This window comes from Propithecus coquereli, unplaced genomic scaffold (genome assembly GCF_000956105.1).
Source record: "Propithecus coquereli isolate 6110/MARCELLA unplaced genomic scaffold, Pcoq_1.0 Scaffold571, whole genome shotgun sequence".
NCBI lineage: Eukaryota > Metazoa > Chordata > Mammalia > Primates > Indriidae > Propithecus > Propithecus coquereli.
Genome location: NW_012151630.1, coordinates 913677 through 928079, shown reverse-complemented (window position 1 = coordinate 928079; position 14403 = coordinate 913677). Strand labels below are relative to the sequence as shown.

Sequence of the window (14403 nt, the reverse complement as noted above, 5' to 3'; positions counted from 1 at the left end):
TTACTTTCAAATACCCTAGATTTATGCTTTCCTTGCCATCTTAATATGCCTGCTGTTTAGTCTGTAGTTATTTAAAATGTAAGAAATTAATATTAAAATGTAGAGGCTGGGCCCAGTGGCTCACGCCTAGAATCCCAGCACTTTGGGAGGCTAAGGTGGTGAGATTACTTGAGCACAAGAGTTCCAGAGCACCATGGGCAACATAGTAACACCTTATCCCATCTCTAAAAAAGGTACAAAAATTAGCCAGGCGTGGTGATGCGCACCTGTAGTCCCAGCTACGAGGGAGGCTGAGGCAGGAAGATCACTTGAGCCCAGCAGTTTGCAGCTGCAGTGAGCTCTGATCGAGCTGCTGCAGTCCAGCCTGGTCAACAAAGCAAGACCCTGTCTCTAAAAACAGTAAATAAAAGAAAATATAGAACCCAAATACACAGATAGTACTTTTAGTGATATACATTTACCCGGTGTCATTTTATACACAAGGGTTTAAGAAAATAATACCTGAAAATGATTAACTGCTTGTGATTTATCTAAGTTATAGAGCCCTCAAGATTTCAGTAGCGCCTTTGTTTCTCGGTCTAGTGGAACTTCAGGCACGGATACATGGAACAGAACATGTAATGCAGTGAATACCTGGCAAGCTGCCCGCAGAAAGCTTGACAGCCGTCGAGTATCAATCTTTGGTACAACTGTAGCATCAGAGATATCTCTTTTTTCACTATCTACAAAAAATAGGTTATATAAAATCAACAAAGTTGACTCTAAAACAGTCGTGCATTGCACATCTTAGACTTCAAAGAGATGTTACAAATGAACACTAAGAGTCCCAGAAGGAAATGTCAGAAAACTTTACATTATATTCCAGAGATTTACTAGTGATTTTTTCCAACAATTGTGTATTGTTTTATAGAATGTCTGTACGCTGAATCTTGTTTAAATGTATTAAGAAAAACAGTTAAAAGAATCAATTTAATTATTACATAAGTTTAACTATCTTTCTTCTCAAGGTGACGATTACCCTAGGAAAGGAAGTAATGTGTATCCTTGTCACACAGAGATAATTCCTTAAGAAAAACTGTCAACCAGGAAAGTATTTAACACATACATAGCTCCAGAGTCACTGGCAGAAACCATGTATTCTAGGGATCTTCAATCTATAAAGATGGAACATATTTGCAAACTGCACTTAAACTGTAAAAATTCTGTATTTGTGACAACAGACTATCCCTAAGTTAAGAGCAGAGTATGTTCTAAAAAGCCCCACTGTACAGTGGTTGTTTGGGATGTGGGATGTTTCCCTCTAGCTGGCAATAAAATTGTTATAAATGCTGGTCATGGCCCAGACTGGGCCTCAAGACCAGGTTTCACTCCCCTTCTAGGTCCACAGCTCTGATGTTCGTGGTTATTGTTCCACTCAAAGGGTACTGGGTCTTTCCACAGTCACATATGAACACCTTTCCCCAAGAGAAAAGACAAAGAGAAACAGCAGGAAAGGTATTAAGTAAAAATAAAAGCAAAAAAATCAGCCAGACTCATGCCTATAATCCCAGCACTCTGGGAGGCCGGGGTGGCAGGACTGCTTGAGCTCAGCAGTTCAAGAACAGCCTGAGCAAGAGCGAGACCCCGTCTCTACTAAAAATAGAAAAATTAGCTCGGTGTGGTGGTGCCTGTAGTCCCGGCTACTCCAGGGGCTAAGGCAGGAGGATCACAGGAGCCCAGCGCATGCAGGCTGCTGTGAGCTGTGATGACGCCACTGCACTCTACCAAGGGCAACAGAGTGAGACTCTGTCTCAAAAAAAAAAAAAGAAAACAAAGTAAAGACAGTCAACCTTCAACTCAAGAGCAAAAAGAAGTCACCTCCAGAGACAACATTGCTTTCTCCTGGATGCTGGGTCCACACTTCCCTGGTCTCTATTTCTTCAGTTTGAATGTCTCTTTCAACACTATCTTCATTATGCTGAACATATGCCTTAAAAACAAAAATATGCTGGAATTAATATTTGGTCTGAATTGCAGAGCAATTTTTCATTACTGAAATAAAAAGAAAATTTTTTAAAAATGACAGTCTTGCTCATGTCAAAAATAAGCACCATGGCATAAATAACAACTGTGCAAAGACTGCTGTGTCTTAAATATTTGAGACATATATGTGTATACAGCTGTAATTTTCAAAAGTGTTTTCAAAAAGCCACATCAAACTATTTCCCTTTAGTTTGAAAATACTACCACCGAGCCTAGCCGCACTGAGTCCAGATTACGGGAGCGTGGTCAGTGTTATCTATTTTGAGATCCTTCAATTATAAGGACTTTATACAGACAAGTATAACTGCTACATACTCACCTGGAACCCCAGAAACAAATCCAAACTCGACATTCTGTTTGAGTTTAAATGTCACATGTGCACTATGTAAAGCTGAACTCAAAGGCTAGGAACATGGCCCGCATTCGTAACACGTCACATGTGGACCACTTATCCACACTTTCAAAGGTTTCTGGAACATCTTTAGACTTTGCATTGGCTTAGTCTCCCTGCGTCAACGAGGACCACGTGATGATGAGCACTATTCTTTATAAGCCTGGCCCCTCACACAGCATCCCTGTGTCCCCTCACACAGGTTCCTACATGCTTCATGTCACAGTGTCCCTACGCCCCCACAGTGTCCCTTCACCCCCCCCAGGGCCCTCACACGGAGTCCCTACACCTGTCACACACGGTCCCCACACAGCATTACACACCGTTCCTATGCCCCTCACACAGTGCTCCCCAGTCGTCACATTCTGGAACGAGAGGCAGGAAGGCACAAACTTTGTCATTTTTTAGTACGTCTGGTACTAACCTGCTTGGTGTTTTTTTTCCCAAAGTTTCTGATGTACATGTCATATTCATTCACTGGCGGTAGATCCAAGAGAGAGAACGTGAATGAAAAGTCTAAGTCAATAAGCCGAAGCAGTTTTGTACTTCGTGTCCTTTAAAATAAGTTGGAGATGAGACAAAAGTTAAATTGAATAATAATATATATAGGGGAGCGTAGATAGAATGGAAGGAACCTCATGGTTAAATGCAGGTTATCGTCAGGGACCTGACTCTTGTTTGGGTATGAGTCTGAGGTATCTAATAGTCGTTAAAAATAACTAAAAGACAGTCATGCGTGTACCAACGATGTGAGCGTATCATGAACCAAATGTGTGATTATCCCAATGCGGTGCACTTGAGGTTAATACAAAATACAGTTATGACACACGTGTGCGTGCAGTTTTCATGAGCAGCAACTCACTGCACTCGCAGAGTTAACACTCCTAGGCTGGAGGATGACGTCTCTGCCACAGCACTTGAGCTGCGCTCAGACTGCACGGCCGGCCAGGCTTTCAGGCCTCGCTCGTCCCCAGGCCACACAGCCCGACTGCCCCCAGGACTGGACCCACAGGCAGTGTCAGACGTGGCTAATCACCCACCCCACCTCCTCTCGCCTCACGGACTGGTCCTTTTCAGTCACCTGTGCCACTTCCTCCTTTCCTTCCAACACCCCAAACTTAGCGTATTTGTCATCTGTCACCCCCCGCTGGAGTGTGAGCTCATCGACTCATATTCCACACAGCTGGTGCTCAATAAAGACACAGTGAACAAGGGAGGGAGTGGTCCTTCCAGCATCCAGGCATCTCAGCGACGTGCTCCCACGTGCCCTGCTCCTGGAGCAGGGGCCTTCAGAAGTTTCAACTAAAGCCCGATTCATCAGGGAGAGAAGCTCCGAGAACCTCAGTTTCTCCCGCTGGCGCTCATCGCTGGGCTGCCTGCGGGTCCGCACTTAGCAATTGAGCTTTCCCCCTAGCACTCTGGGAGGCCGAGGCAGGCGGATTGTTTGAGCTCAGGAGTTCGAGACCAACTTGAGCAAGAGCGAGACCCCGTCTCTACTAAAAATAGAAAGAAATTAATCGGACAACTAAAAATATATACAAAAAATTAGCCAGGCATGGTGGCGCATGCCTGTAATCCCAGCTACTCGGGAGGCTGAGGCAGGAGGATCCCTTGAGCCCAGGAGTTTGAGGTTGCTGTGAGCTAGGCTAACGCCACGGCACTCACTCTAGCCAGGGCAACAGAGTGAGACTCTGTCTCAAAAAAAAAAAAAAAAAAAAAAAATTCAGCTTTCCCAGCACCTACACGGTTGGCTCCTGCATCGCACCCCTTCCGTTTAATACCCACAATAGTTTTGTTGTCCTGACTCGACCTCAAGTCTCACATGACCTCTGCCCATTTTCAACAAGGGATATTTGCTTACTAAATTATAAAACATCTCGTGCATTAGAGACAGCAAACCGCTACCATGCATTTTGCAAATATATTTTCCCAACTGGTCAGTTACCTTTAAATTCTATCATATTCATGGACTACTGTGCCTTATAGAAATTTGACTTTTTGAGATGTAAGCCATTACTTTAATTTTTTGTTTTTATTCTTAGAAAGTCCTTTCCTACCACTGAAATAACTACTTATATTATCTATGTTCTTCTTTTCATTTATCTTTTTTAATCCAGTTAGAATTTATCTTGCATATATTGTGAAGCAGGAATCTATTTTCCCCCAAATTTCTAATGAAGTTATGCAATTTACGTCTAGTAGTATAAGTGCCTCTACAGTTTTTGTCTTCTCTGTACCTCTATTTCCTCGCGACACACAAACACACAAATGCCGGACTCTTCCGCATTCCTCTAAAGCTGTGGTTCTGGTCCGTGGCCTGTTAGGAACCAGGCTGCGCGTCACTGCTTGAGCTGCGCCTCCGGGTCTCCCTACTCCCCCCATGCCAAAAAGGTTGGGAACCTTCTCAAAAACTTTTTTATTTATTATCAATCCATTTATGTCTCAGCCTTTGGCTTTTTAAATTTTCCTTTTAAAATCTTTAATATAATTTCTGATCCAAAATAATTCATGATACACTTGTATGTTATGTATCATAATGTGATTATCATCCTAGGACCAGCCCAACCCAGAGCTAGAAAAGCACCAACAAGCTGTGTCTATGTGCGGCTCTTCCGTCCCTGTCCCCAGGTCCCCACTGCCCACAATTGCCACACTGAGTCTTGTGGTTATCATTTTCTTGCTTTTTAAAATATGTTATCTCATATTTATGTGCCTAAACACATTGTGTAGCTTTGAGTTTTTCTGAGTTTATAAAAATTATGTTAAACCATATGTAGTTTTCTGAGAACTTGAATAATGTGGAAAAAAAAAAACCTAGCCGTACCGCCGGAAACTTCCATTTTGTAATCTCAACAGGAGAATCAAAATATACGGGCAACAAAAATTATGTGAAAACTGTTGCTTTTATTATTAATAATTGATTTGTTCATTTAGCAAATATTTACTGAGTACTTACTAAGGCCAGGTACTGAGCTAGGTGACATGGATTTTAAACCTACTTTTTAAAAAAAAATCCTTATTTTTTCATTTACTCATCATTCATATTTAAATCTAGTATAATAGACCTTTGACTTGAAATTAATCTTTTATAAATTTCTAAACTTGACGAATCTCTAAATTCACAGGAATCAGCAGCGTGGACTCTGGCGTCTGGCAGCCTTGGGCTGGATGTCCAGCTCAACTCTGCACAGTGGCGGGCCCTGGGCGCTCCCCGTGTCCGTGAGGGGGGCTGTGGGACTGGGGTGACACATGGGAAGCACAGCACTGGCCACAACACAACACGATGCGAGAGCAATGTGCACGCCCATCCACCAGGAAGGGTAGTGGATGGATTTGTACCCTCAGTCATTCCTGCTTCCTCGGCTTCCTCACCTGAAAACAGGCCAGTGACACTCAGCTCAGGGCTCTCACAGGACCCCTGACACGGCTGCCCCTGCGCGGAGCGCGGCGTTGCACCCTGGGCCAGGCCACCCACAGCTCTGTGGGAGCTGCTGGGACCCTCCCTCAGCCCAAACAGGCTCAGACCCTCGAGACAACTCCAGCAGGCAGCCGCGACCTAACGGCAGACATCCGTGCCCAGGGTCTGGTCTACAGCAGCATGTACCTGCACTGTTAATGTAATATCCGAACACAGAGAAATGGAGTGCAAATTACATACCTAAACAGTCCGTAGTGAAAACAAAATAACAAAAGCTCTATTTTTTAAAAGTATGTTGAAGAAAAGTATATGAATACCTTTCGCAAATTTCCCAGTACACCTACTTTTGCTTAAGGGCCTGAGTCCGACTCTTTTGACGGTGTGAAGCTGTTGCAAAATCCATAAAAATTCCACAAACAGAGGCTCTGGACGGGGAACTGTTTGCATCTGTATAATGGGGAAAAAAAAGGTATTTTTTGTGACATTAAAATATTTCTTCCAAGCAAAAAAAAAAATCAAGAGCAAAACAATTTGAAGCATATGTAAAAGTTATACTCAGTAAGCTCTTCACTCGAAATCAGTAGCTACGGTAGGCATCTTTCACAAGTGTTTAAGAGGCCTCCTGCATATCTCATCTAAACTTTCAAGTACCAAAGCGAAGGTTACTGATCATCCACTGTGTGTGCCCATCACACTGCTGAGTTTCAGAAACATTGATGAATGCATAGCAGATGCAGTGCGTCCACCAAAAAAACAAATAAATAAAGATTATATTCAAGTGAGGGAATTGGAACATGAATATACAAAATAGCTAAAAACAGAAACAAGTGCAAATTAATATTGGATCAATTACTTAATATTCCAAAGAACACAAACCAAAGGAGAATGCAGACAAGAGTCTCACCATAAGACTTCCTAACGTTTCCAGAGATGTGATGAGATCAACCATCAGGCTGATGGAAAAGGCTCATGTTACAATGAACAAATCTGTCCACGACCCTTCCTAGAGGACACGATCTCTCCTCAACCCACCTCTTTTCCACTGAGGATTTCTGTGGTTTCCTGTATGTATTTACCAACATACTTGTTTATATTATATATTTATTCCAACTGTACCTTAATCTGTCTTCTCATCCCTTTGACATGTGTTTGGACTTAGCCCACCACCACACAGTTGTACAGAACTCACTCCCCTTCCACACATCATCTCACTGGACACACAGCAAAGCCGCAAGGACAGCGACCAGAGGGTGTGGCTCAGGAAACCCAGACTGACCTCAGCACCGCCGTTGCTGGCTCATGACCACGGGAAGTGATTTCATCTCTGCACCTCAGCTCTCTTGTCATCAATAAATGTACAGGATTAAGATAAGGACTAAAGCAGGCTGTGTTTATGAAAAGCACCGTGCCAACTGCAAAGTGCCACACAGACATTAAGAGATGTCACTGTTCCGGTTTTAAAAATAAGGAAACTGGTAGACAAGTTGGAAGTCACAGAATTAAGACTCGAACAAAGACACCCGTGGAGCAGAGCCTGCACCCCCGTACCAGGTGTCAGCACTCAGCAAACACGCGTTCGCTGAGCAAGAGCTTCAGGAGGTGCGTGACCTCTTTCAAACACCACAGTAACTTCAGTGCACTGGAAAAAGCTACCTATCAAATGGTTTCCTATTGCCCTGAAAAAGGATAAGTTGTGCAGTTTATACCCAAATAGTTCAATCACCACAGGGCACGGGCATTTCACACAAGATAATACCAAGAGGCTGGGGTGGCCAAGCAGGATACAGAGAAGGAATACGCTCCATCGGCCACTCGACGGGGGTTATGAAACAGTAGTGACACCTACGTTCCTCAGCGCTTAGGATGGCCTGGCACTCTTTTAAGGCACTTTATGTGCACTAGTTTATTTAACTGATTCTCCCAACAACCCTGAAGAAAGCCTTGTCCTTATTTTACAGATAAGGAAACTAAGGCACAGAGGTTAGGCAACTGCCTGAGATCACACAGCCAATAAGTGACAGAGCCAGGTCTGAGACCCCAGGGCCAGCGCTGCTATGCACTGCCATGTGCTCCCTCCTGCAGCACGGAACGGGACTTCCACGCCGTGGCAGCCCTCACCTCCCCGCGCACCTGCCCTAGCCCAGCGCTGACTACAGCACAGAGGGCAGCTCAACCCAGCTGAGTAGCAACACTTCCTTCGAATAAAAAATATGCTAAAAATAATCTCCCACATTGGGAGTTGTAAATTCTAATCTTGTACATCAGGCTAATAAGGACATAATACTAAGCATAAACATAGGAAATGGATAACAAAAAGGTTATGCAAGAAAATCAGGAGCTTTAAGAATAAAATCTTGCTCACTTCCTGGCAACCCCAGGGCAGTGAGCTCCGAATGTCATCGTGAAATCCTGCCTGTTGGTGGCAGCAGAACCTCCCGTGTGCACTGCCACTCCGCAGGGAAGCCACGCAACCAGCCCTGGACAGGGCCAGACGCGGGCAGGCCCTCACCTCTGCCAGGACAGCCACCCCAGCTTCAAAGAAATCTTTTCAGCCATAAGTGTGAGGAACACAGCGTCAGCTCTGCCCAGCTGAGTTTGCTACGTCTGTAGCAGGTACAAAATATGAGGATAATAATTCTGCAAAACCTTCCTCTAAATTATTGCATTATATTAATTACTAATTATTAATTAATCACTGATTATTTTACTAGATAAATTAAAGTAGTATATTGTCCAATATTTTTAATATTGTCCTGTTTTACCTTTAATGCTAATGTTTTATCAGAATGCCATAGTTTTCCCTTAATGTGATTTTATTTTTTTATTTTTTTTTTTAGAGACAGGGTCTCACTCTGTCACCCAGGTTGGAGTGCAGTGGCGAGATCACAGCTCACAGCAGCCTCAACTCCTGGGCTCAAGCGATCCTCCTGCCTTAGCCTCCTGAGTAGCTGGGACTACAGGTGCAGGCCACCACACCTGGATAATTGTTCTATTTTTTATAGAGACAAAAAATGTTGCTCAGGCTGGTCTCGAACTCCTGGCTTCAAGTGATCCTCCCACCTCGGCCTCCCAAAGTGCTGGGATTACAAGTGTGGGCCACTGCACCCAGCCCCCTTTAAGTGATTTTAAAACATTGACTCTTACCCCCACGAGTAACTATCATATTAAGATGCTAAGAATTTCCAGGAAAACTATTAATACATTTCTAATTTTGTTTAAAACAAATCCTTGAGGAAAAAGGCTCAGTCCAGAGTGTGAGCCATGATAGGCTCTGTCGGGCTGTGTCCTGAGCTTTACGGGCCCTTGACCCCTCGGTCCTCTGCCTCACCTGGTTCTCGTCTGCCGACAGCCACAACCACTCCTTTGTGGAAACTCAAGGAGGGCATTACCAGGAAAAGCAAGTGCGTGCTCACAGACTGAGCCAGAAGCTGGCCACGCAGGAGGAGAGGCCACGGTGCCCACGGTGCCCCCAGTCTGGGTGCTGGGCACAGATAACCTCAACTGCTTAAACGTCTTCTGTGTGCCCCGTATGTGCAGGTGCAAGGAGCACAGCCCCGCCATGACGTCAGGACACCCGCCTGCCCAGAATGATCCTGTCCCTGACAGACGTCTCCGAGGCTCGGTCCCCAGCACCCTGAGGGTACGGACGCCGCTCCCGACCGTGCATACCTGTCCTGGACTCCCGTTCACGCTCCTTTCCACCTTGTTTCTGAGACAGTTTCAAAGATAACTCGCCAATCCTCTCATTTTCCGCACTAATGGCTTTTTGAATTTCTTGTATCTCCCTTTTTTGGGCTGGAGGAAGTTCTTCCAGTTTCCCTCTGGGCTCGGGCTCAGCACTGCCATCCTCATCCCCGTCACAGACCTCAAAATCATCCTCGTAGTCCTGCAAACAACAAGAGCGCTTTTGGAACCTTTACGACGAACCGACTTTATCAACACTTATCCTGAACAAAACCTCACCACTTACCATTTTAAACAGACAAAGTCCTTACAATGGCTAAGAAAGATTTTTAGAGTTCACTGATTTTAATATCATTGAACTATTATATACACCCATATAAACTGCTGTACTTGTTTCTCCAAAAATAAATCTCACAATATAAAACCACATATACCAAAGCTATTGGCAAAAATAATGCGAAAACATTTGTGCTGAGAATCTGAAAGTGTATGTATGTATATAGATACACACACACACGTTTGAATGTGGTACACTTAAATACAGGTTAAACTGTAAAATCATTTAATTACATTATACGGTAAGCATTGATAGAAGTATAACAAGCTTTTTATAGGTCACAGCCAGACCTAAATCAAACTTAATCAGATATTATTAAGTAATAAAAAGAGAGAAAAAAGCTATGAAATTATTATACATAAGCTGATTTTAAGAATAAATTGATTCTTAAGCTGAGAAAAATTTTAAGTTTTATACATACTTCAAAATCATCTTCAAAACTGGCTATATATTCATTAGTTCTAGCATTTTCTGAATCAATCTCTTCCTTTTCAATTTCCTAGAGGTAAAAATCGAACATAAAACAAAAAAATTCAATCGTAAATGTTAATATTGCAAATAAATTGGGAAAATAAGTATGTTTTCTGAGATTCAGTTGTTATTGCTAATTTTAACATGTAAGTATTTATAAAACATAACCTAACTTCAAACTCTTGTAAGAAATACCCTTGCTAACATATAGGTGTGACAAAAATGAGAAAACAATTAATATACATATCCTCCTGGGGAAACATCTATAATCCTGGTGGCTAAAAATAATTTTTAAAAAGAATTATATAAATGAATTCCAAATGTTCGGCAATCTATTTCTTACCCGTGAACATATATAACATAATATATGCCCACTGAATGGCGCACACCTTACTTTTGAGGTTAGGAACAGACAGAACACTGTGCTCTGTTCAGAGGCAGCCCTGGCCCCTGCCTTCCCCTGGAGGAGAGGACAAGCTGTTCCCATCCTGCCTGGGACTTCGTGTCAGAGGGCGCTGGGCTAACCACTCCCTCCAGGGATCAACAGGGATCTACCAGGCTGTGGTGGCAGAGCATGCCTGGCCAGGCTCTGAGGCCTGGGGCAGCCCCACAGAGCACTGAGGCCATCTTGGTTTGGGGCTGAGGGCAAGAGTAAGAGTTTGCCTAGAAAAGAAAGGTGAAACACATGCTAGGCTTCTAGACTCAGAGGGTAGCAGAAATGTGACATATGTTTAGAAAACTCGCATTTCCCCCAAAAGCTGTTTCTCCTCTTATCTACAACTGCCCTTGCACACCCTAGTTACTGGCAACAGCACCCCAGGACACACCATCACACGCTCTCCGGGGGCCCCTCAGGCTGCCCAGGCCCACCCCACCTCGACTGTCCCTCTGGGCTCCCTCCGGAGCGCAGAAATTCAAGGCCACAGGGAGCTTTGATCTCGCCACTGCACTCCAGCTAGGGCGACAGAGCAAGGCCCTGCCTCTAAAAAGGAAAAACTTACAAGGCATATGAAAAGGCAAAAAACACACTTTAAAAAGACAGAGCAAGCATCAGTTCCAGTGATGGCAGGGGCGCTGAAACCACCAGAGAGGATTTTAAAACAACTGCGATTAACATGCCAGGGCTGCAGTGGATGAGCAGACAGCATGTAAGGACAGATGGACAATGCAAACAAGCAGGTGGAAACTGCTACTGATTCTTGGAAAAAAACAATAAGAAATGTGGAGATCAAAACACTGCAATAGAGGCCGGGTGTGGTGGCTCACGCCTGTAAATCCTAGCACTCTGGGAGGCCGAGGCGGGAGGATGGCTTGAGCTCAGGAGTTCGAGACCAGCCTGAGCAAGAGCAAGACCCTGTCTCTACTAAAAATAGAAAAATTAGCTGGGCGCAGTGGAATGTGCCTGTAGTCTCAGAGGCAGGAGGATCACTTGAGCCCAGGAGTTTAAGGTTGCTGTGAGTTACGATGATTCCACTGCACTGTTAAAAAAAAAAAAAAAAAAAGTAGGCTTTCTGTTAGATAATTTTGCCCAACCATAGGCTAATGTAAGTGTTCTAACCACATTTAAAGTAGGCTCAGCTAAGCTAGATGTTCAGTATGCCAGGTGTATTAAATGCATTTTTGACTTACGATATTTTCAAGTTACGATGGGTTTATCAGGATGTAGCCCCACCGTAAGTCGAGGGGCGTCTGCATGTGACACCCTGGAAAAGGCAAAGCTATGAAGACGCTACAAAGATCAGTGGTTACCATGAATGAGGGGGGAGGGAGAGACGGACAGGCGGAGCACAGAGGATTTTTAGGGCAGCGGATCTGCTCTGTGTGACACTCTAATGGTGGATACAGGTCACCACGTTTGTCCAAACCCACAGGATGCAACGCCAAGAGTGAACCCTGATGTAAGCTATGGACTCTGGGTGACAACGACGCATCCATGCAGTCTGTCGACTGTGACAAATGTACCACTCTGGTGGGGACGTTGGTAACGGGAGGCTGTCGGTGTGTGGGGCTGGGGTGCATGGGAGATCTCTGCACCTGCCTCTCAATTTTGCTGTGATCCTCGAACTACTCTAAAAGATAAAATTTTATTTTAAAAAAGCAAGGTCCTTGTAGCACACTGTCACACAGAGTCACTGAACATTGTATTGAATGACACATACTGCATTTCCTGTGTCAGTAACTACACCACCTGCTGACCGGTAAGAACGACAAAAGCACATGCTGTGCGGGAGTTCAGCCGACAGCGCCGCACTCCTCATCCCCTTCCAGGCTCAGTACGACCAATGACGCTTCGTCACGGCCTATGTCTAGCACCGATTTTGAAACCGTAATTCATGCACTCAGCACACACTCACAGCACACCCAGCGTGCCCAGCACTCAGCCGGGCAGGGAGACAGTGCGGTGAGCAGCAGACACTGTCACTTCTTGGCAGAGCTAGAACCACACTGGGGGACAAACCAGTGGGATGGGGACACGATGGTGCTCTCAGCAGGGACTCTGCCTGCCCCACGGGCCACTGAGTGGTGCCTCTGCTCAGCCACCACAGCTCTCGATGAGCCTCTTGAGAGTCACCTGCTATCAAATATTCTCTCTCATCTGAGGAACGTCATCGCTCTGGTTTCACACATACGTCTGAAAAGTGTTACCTTGCATGTTTCTCAGCAACAATGGCCTGGACCACGTCTCTGATGCTTTCTCTAGCATCTCTGACGTGATGCAGAGCAAAGATGAGAGGCTGGCTATTCACTCAACCTAAACCTCTTCCCCACAGAGCTCTTGCAAAAGCTTCCCCTCCTGCAGAAGCACAAGGCTATGGTAGCTGGCGGCGCACAGTCCAGTGCCTTCCCCTGCTTCCATCACCAAGACTGCCTTCCGCATGACCAGGGCCTTTCAAAGAAGTGCAAACATCAACCTCATATTAAAATCTCAGCAATCCCTTCGTATTAATGTTCTGCTGTCTAAAAGGAACACTACACTAATAACGTGGTGACAGGAAAGCAAGGAAACACGAGCGAAAGCATGTGTTTGGACAGGACTGTGGAAACATAAAAGACGCACTCTCCTTACCATGGTCTCCTCGTGTCCTTGCCACTGAGCCAGCTTCCAAACGGAGGAGCCCTCCTCACGGCTGTGCTGGGGAAAGAGGACAGCCATAGTCAGCAGGGGGCGGGCCAGCGTCCAGGGAGCCACAGACACCGTCCGGCCCCTCCGGGGGCTTCCCCTCGGCAGTTGGGTGCACAGGCTGTGAACCTGGGTCCCAGCTTTGTGGCTTACGCACTGTGTGGTTGAGGGTAAGTAACTTCACCTCTCTGTGCCTGGGTTTTCTCCTCTGAAAATTGAGAATGGCTGCACCTACGTCACAGCACAAGTGAGAGGACAGGACGGGGTGCTGCCCCTACACCACTGACCCCTGTGTCTGACCCAGAAAAGGCTTCCTGAGTGTCACCTACTGTTGTCACGACTAGTAAGGGATGACACCTAGAAGTCACCACCCAAAACTCTTCAGTGTCTAACACTGGTGGCAGTGTAATGTGTTATTCATGAAGAAAACAGAATTTTCCACGTGCCCAGAAAGTTATTCTGGCACACAGCGGGCTGTCTGCACACGCTGAAGGCTTGCAGCAAGGTGAATTCAGTGGTGACGCTATAGGACACAGGACTCAATCCTAAGCCAAAACGAGCTGTCAGGTATCTTCATGATTCTTCTGGAATTACTCCAGGGAAATACACATCACATATTTTACTCCTCTTAAAAAAAAAAAAAAAAGGAAAGTAAAATATCTCATTGATAATTTTTATATTGATTACAGGTTGAAAGAATATAATTTTAGATTTATTGGATTATATATTATTAAAATTAATTTCATGTTTCTTTTTTACATTTTTAATGTGACTACAAAAAAATTTATAATGATAAATGTGACTCACATTATAATTCCAGTGCACAACACTAATCTGGAGCTTAGAGAAAAAAATTGGAGATATGAGGAAAAAGAAAAAAACTCTATATATTTTCATCCTACAACTCCACAATTCCATATCAAGAAATTTATTCACAAAAGAATGTGGTAGGGCCGGGC

The 14403-nt window shown here is 44.6% G+C and overlaps 1 protein-coding gene across 1 annotated transcript in view; it reads right to left on the bottom strand.

The window, feature by feature from the left end:
- WDR60 (WD repeat domain 60) overlaps positions 1-14403 on the bottom strand; it is a 75873-nt gene that overhangs the window by 43155 nt on the left and 18315 nt on the right. Inside the window, exons 8-14 of the mRNA XM_012658104.1 lie at positions 13391-13456; positions 10274-10351; positions 9501-9717; positions 6176-6278; positions 2838-2967; positions 1858-1969; positions 634-722 (exon numbers count right to left, since the gene is read on the bottom strand). Coding sequence (XP_012513558.1) covers positions 634-722; positions 1858-1969; positions 2838-2967; positions 6176-6278; positions 9501-9717; positions 10274-10351; positions 13391-13456 — 795 coding nt within the window. The remainder of the gene's footprint in view (positions 1-633; positions 723-1857; positions 1970-2837; positions 2968-6175; positions 6279-9500; positions 9718-10273; positions 10352-13390; positions 13457-14403) is intronic.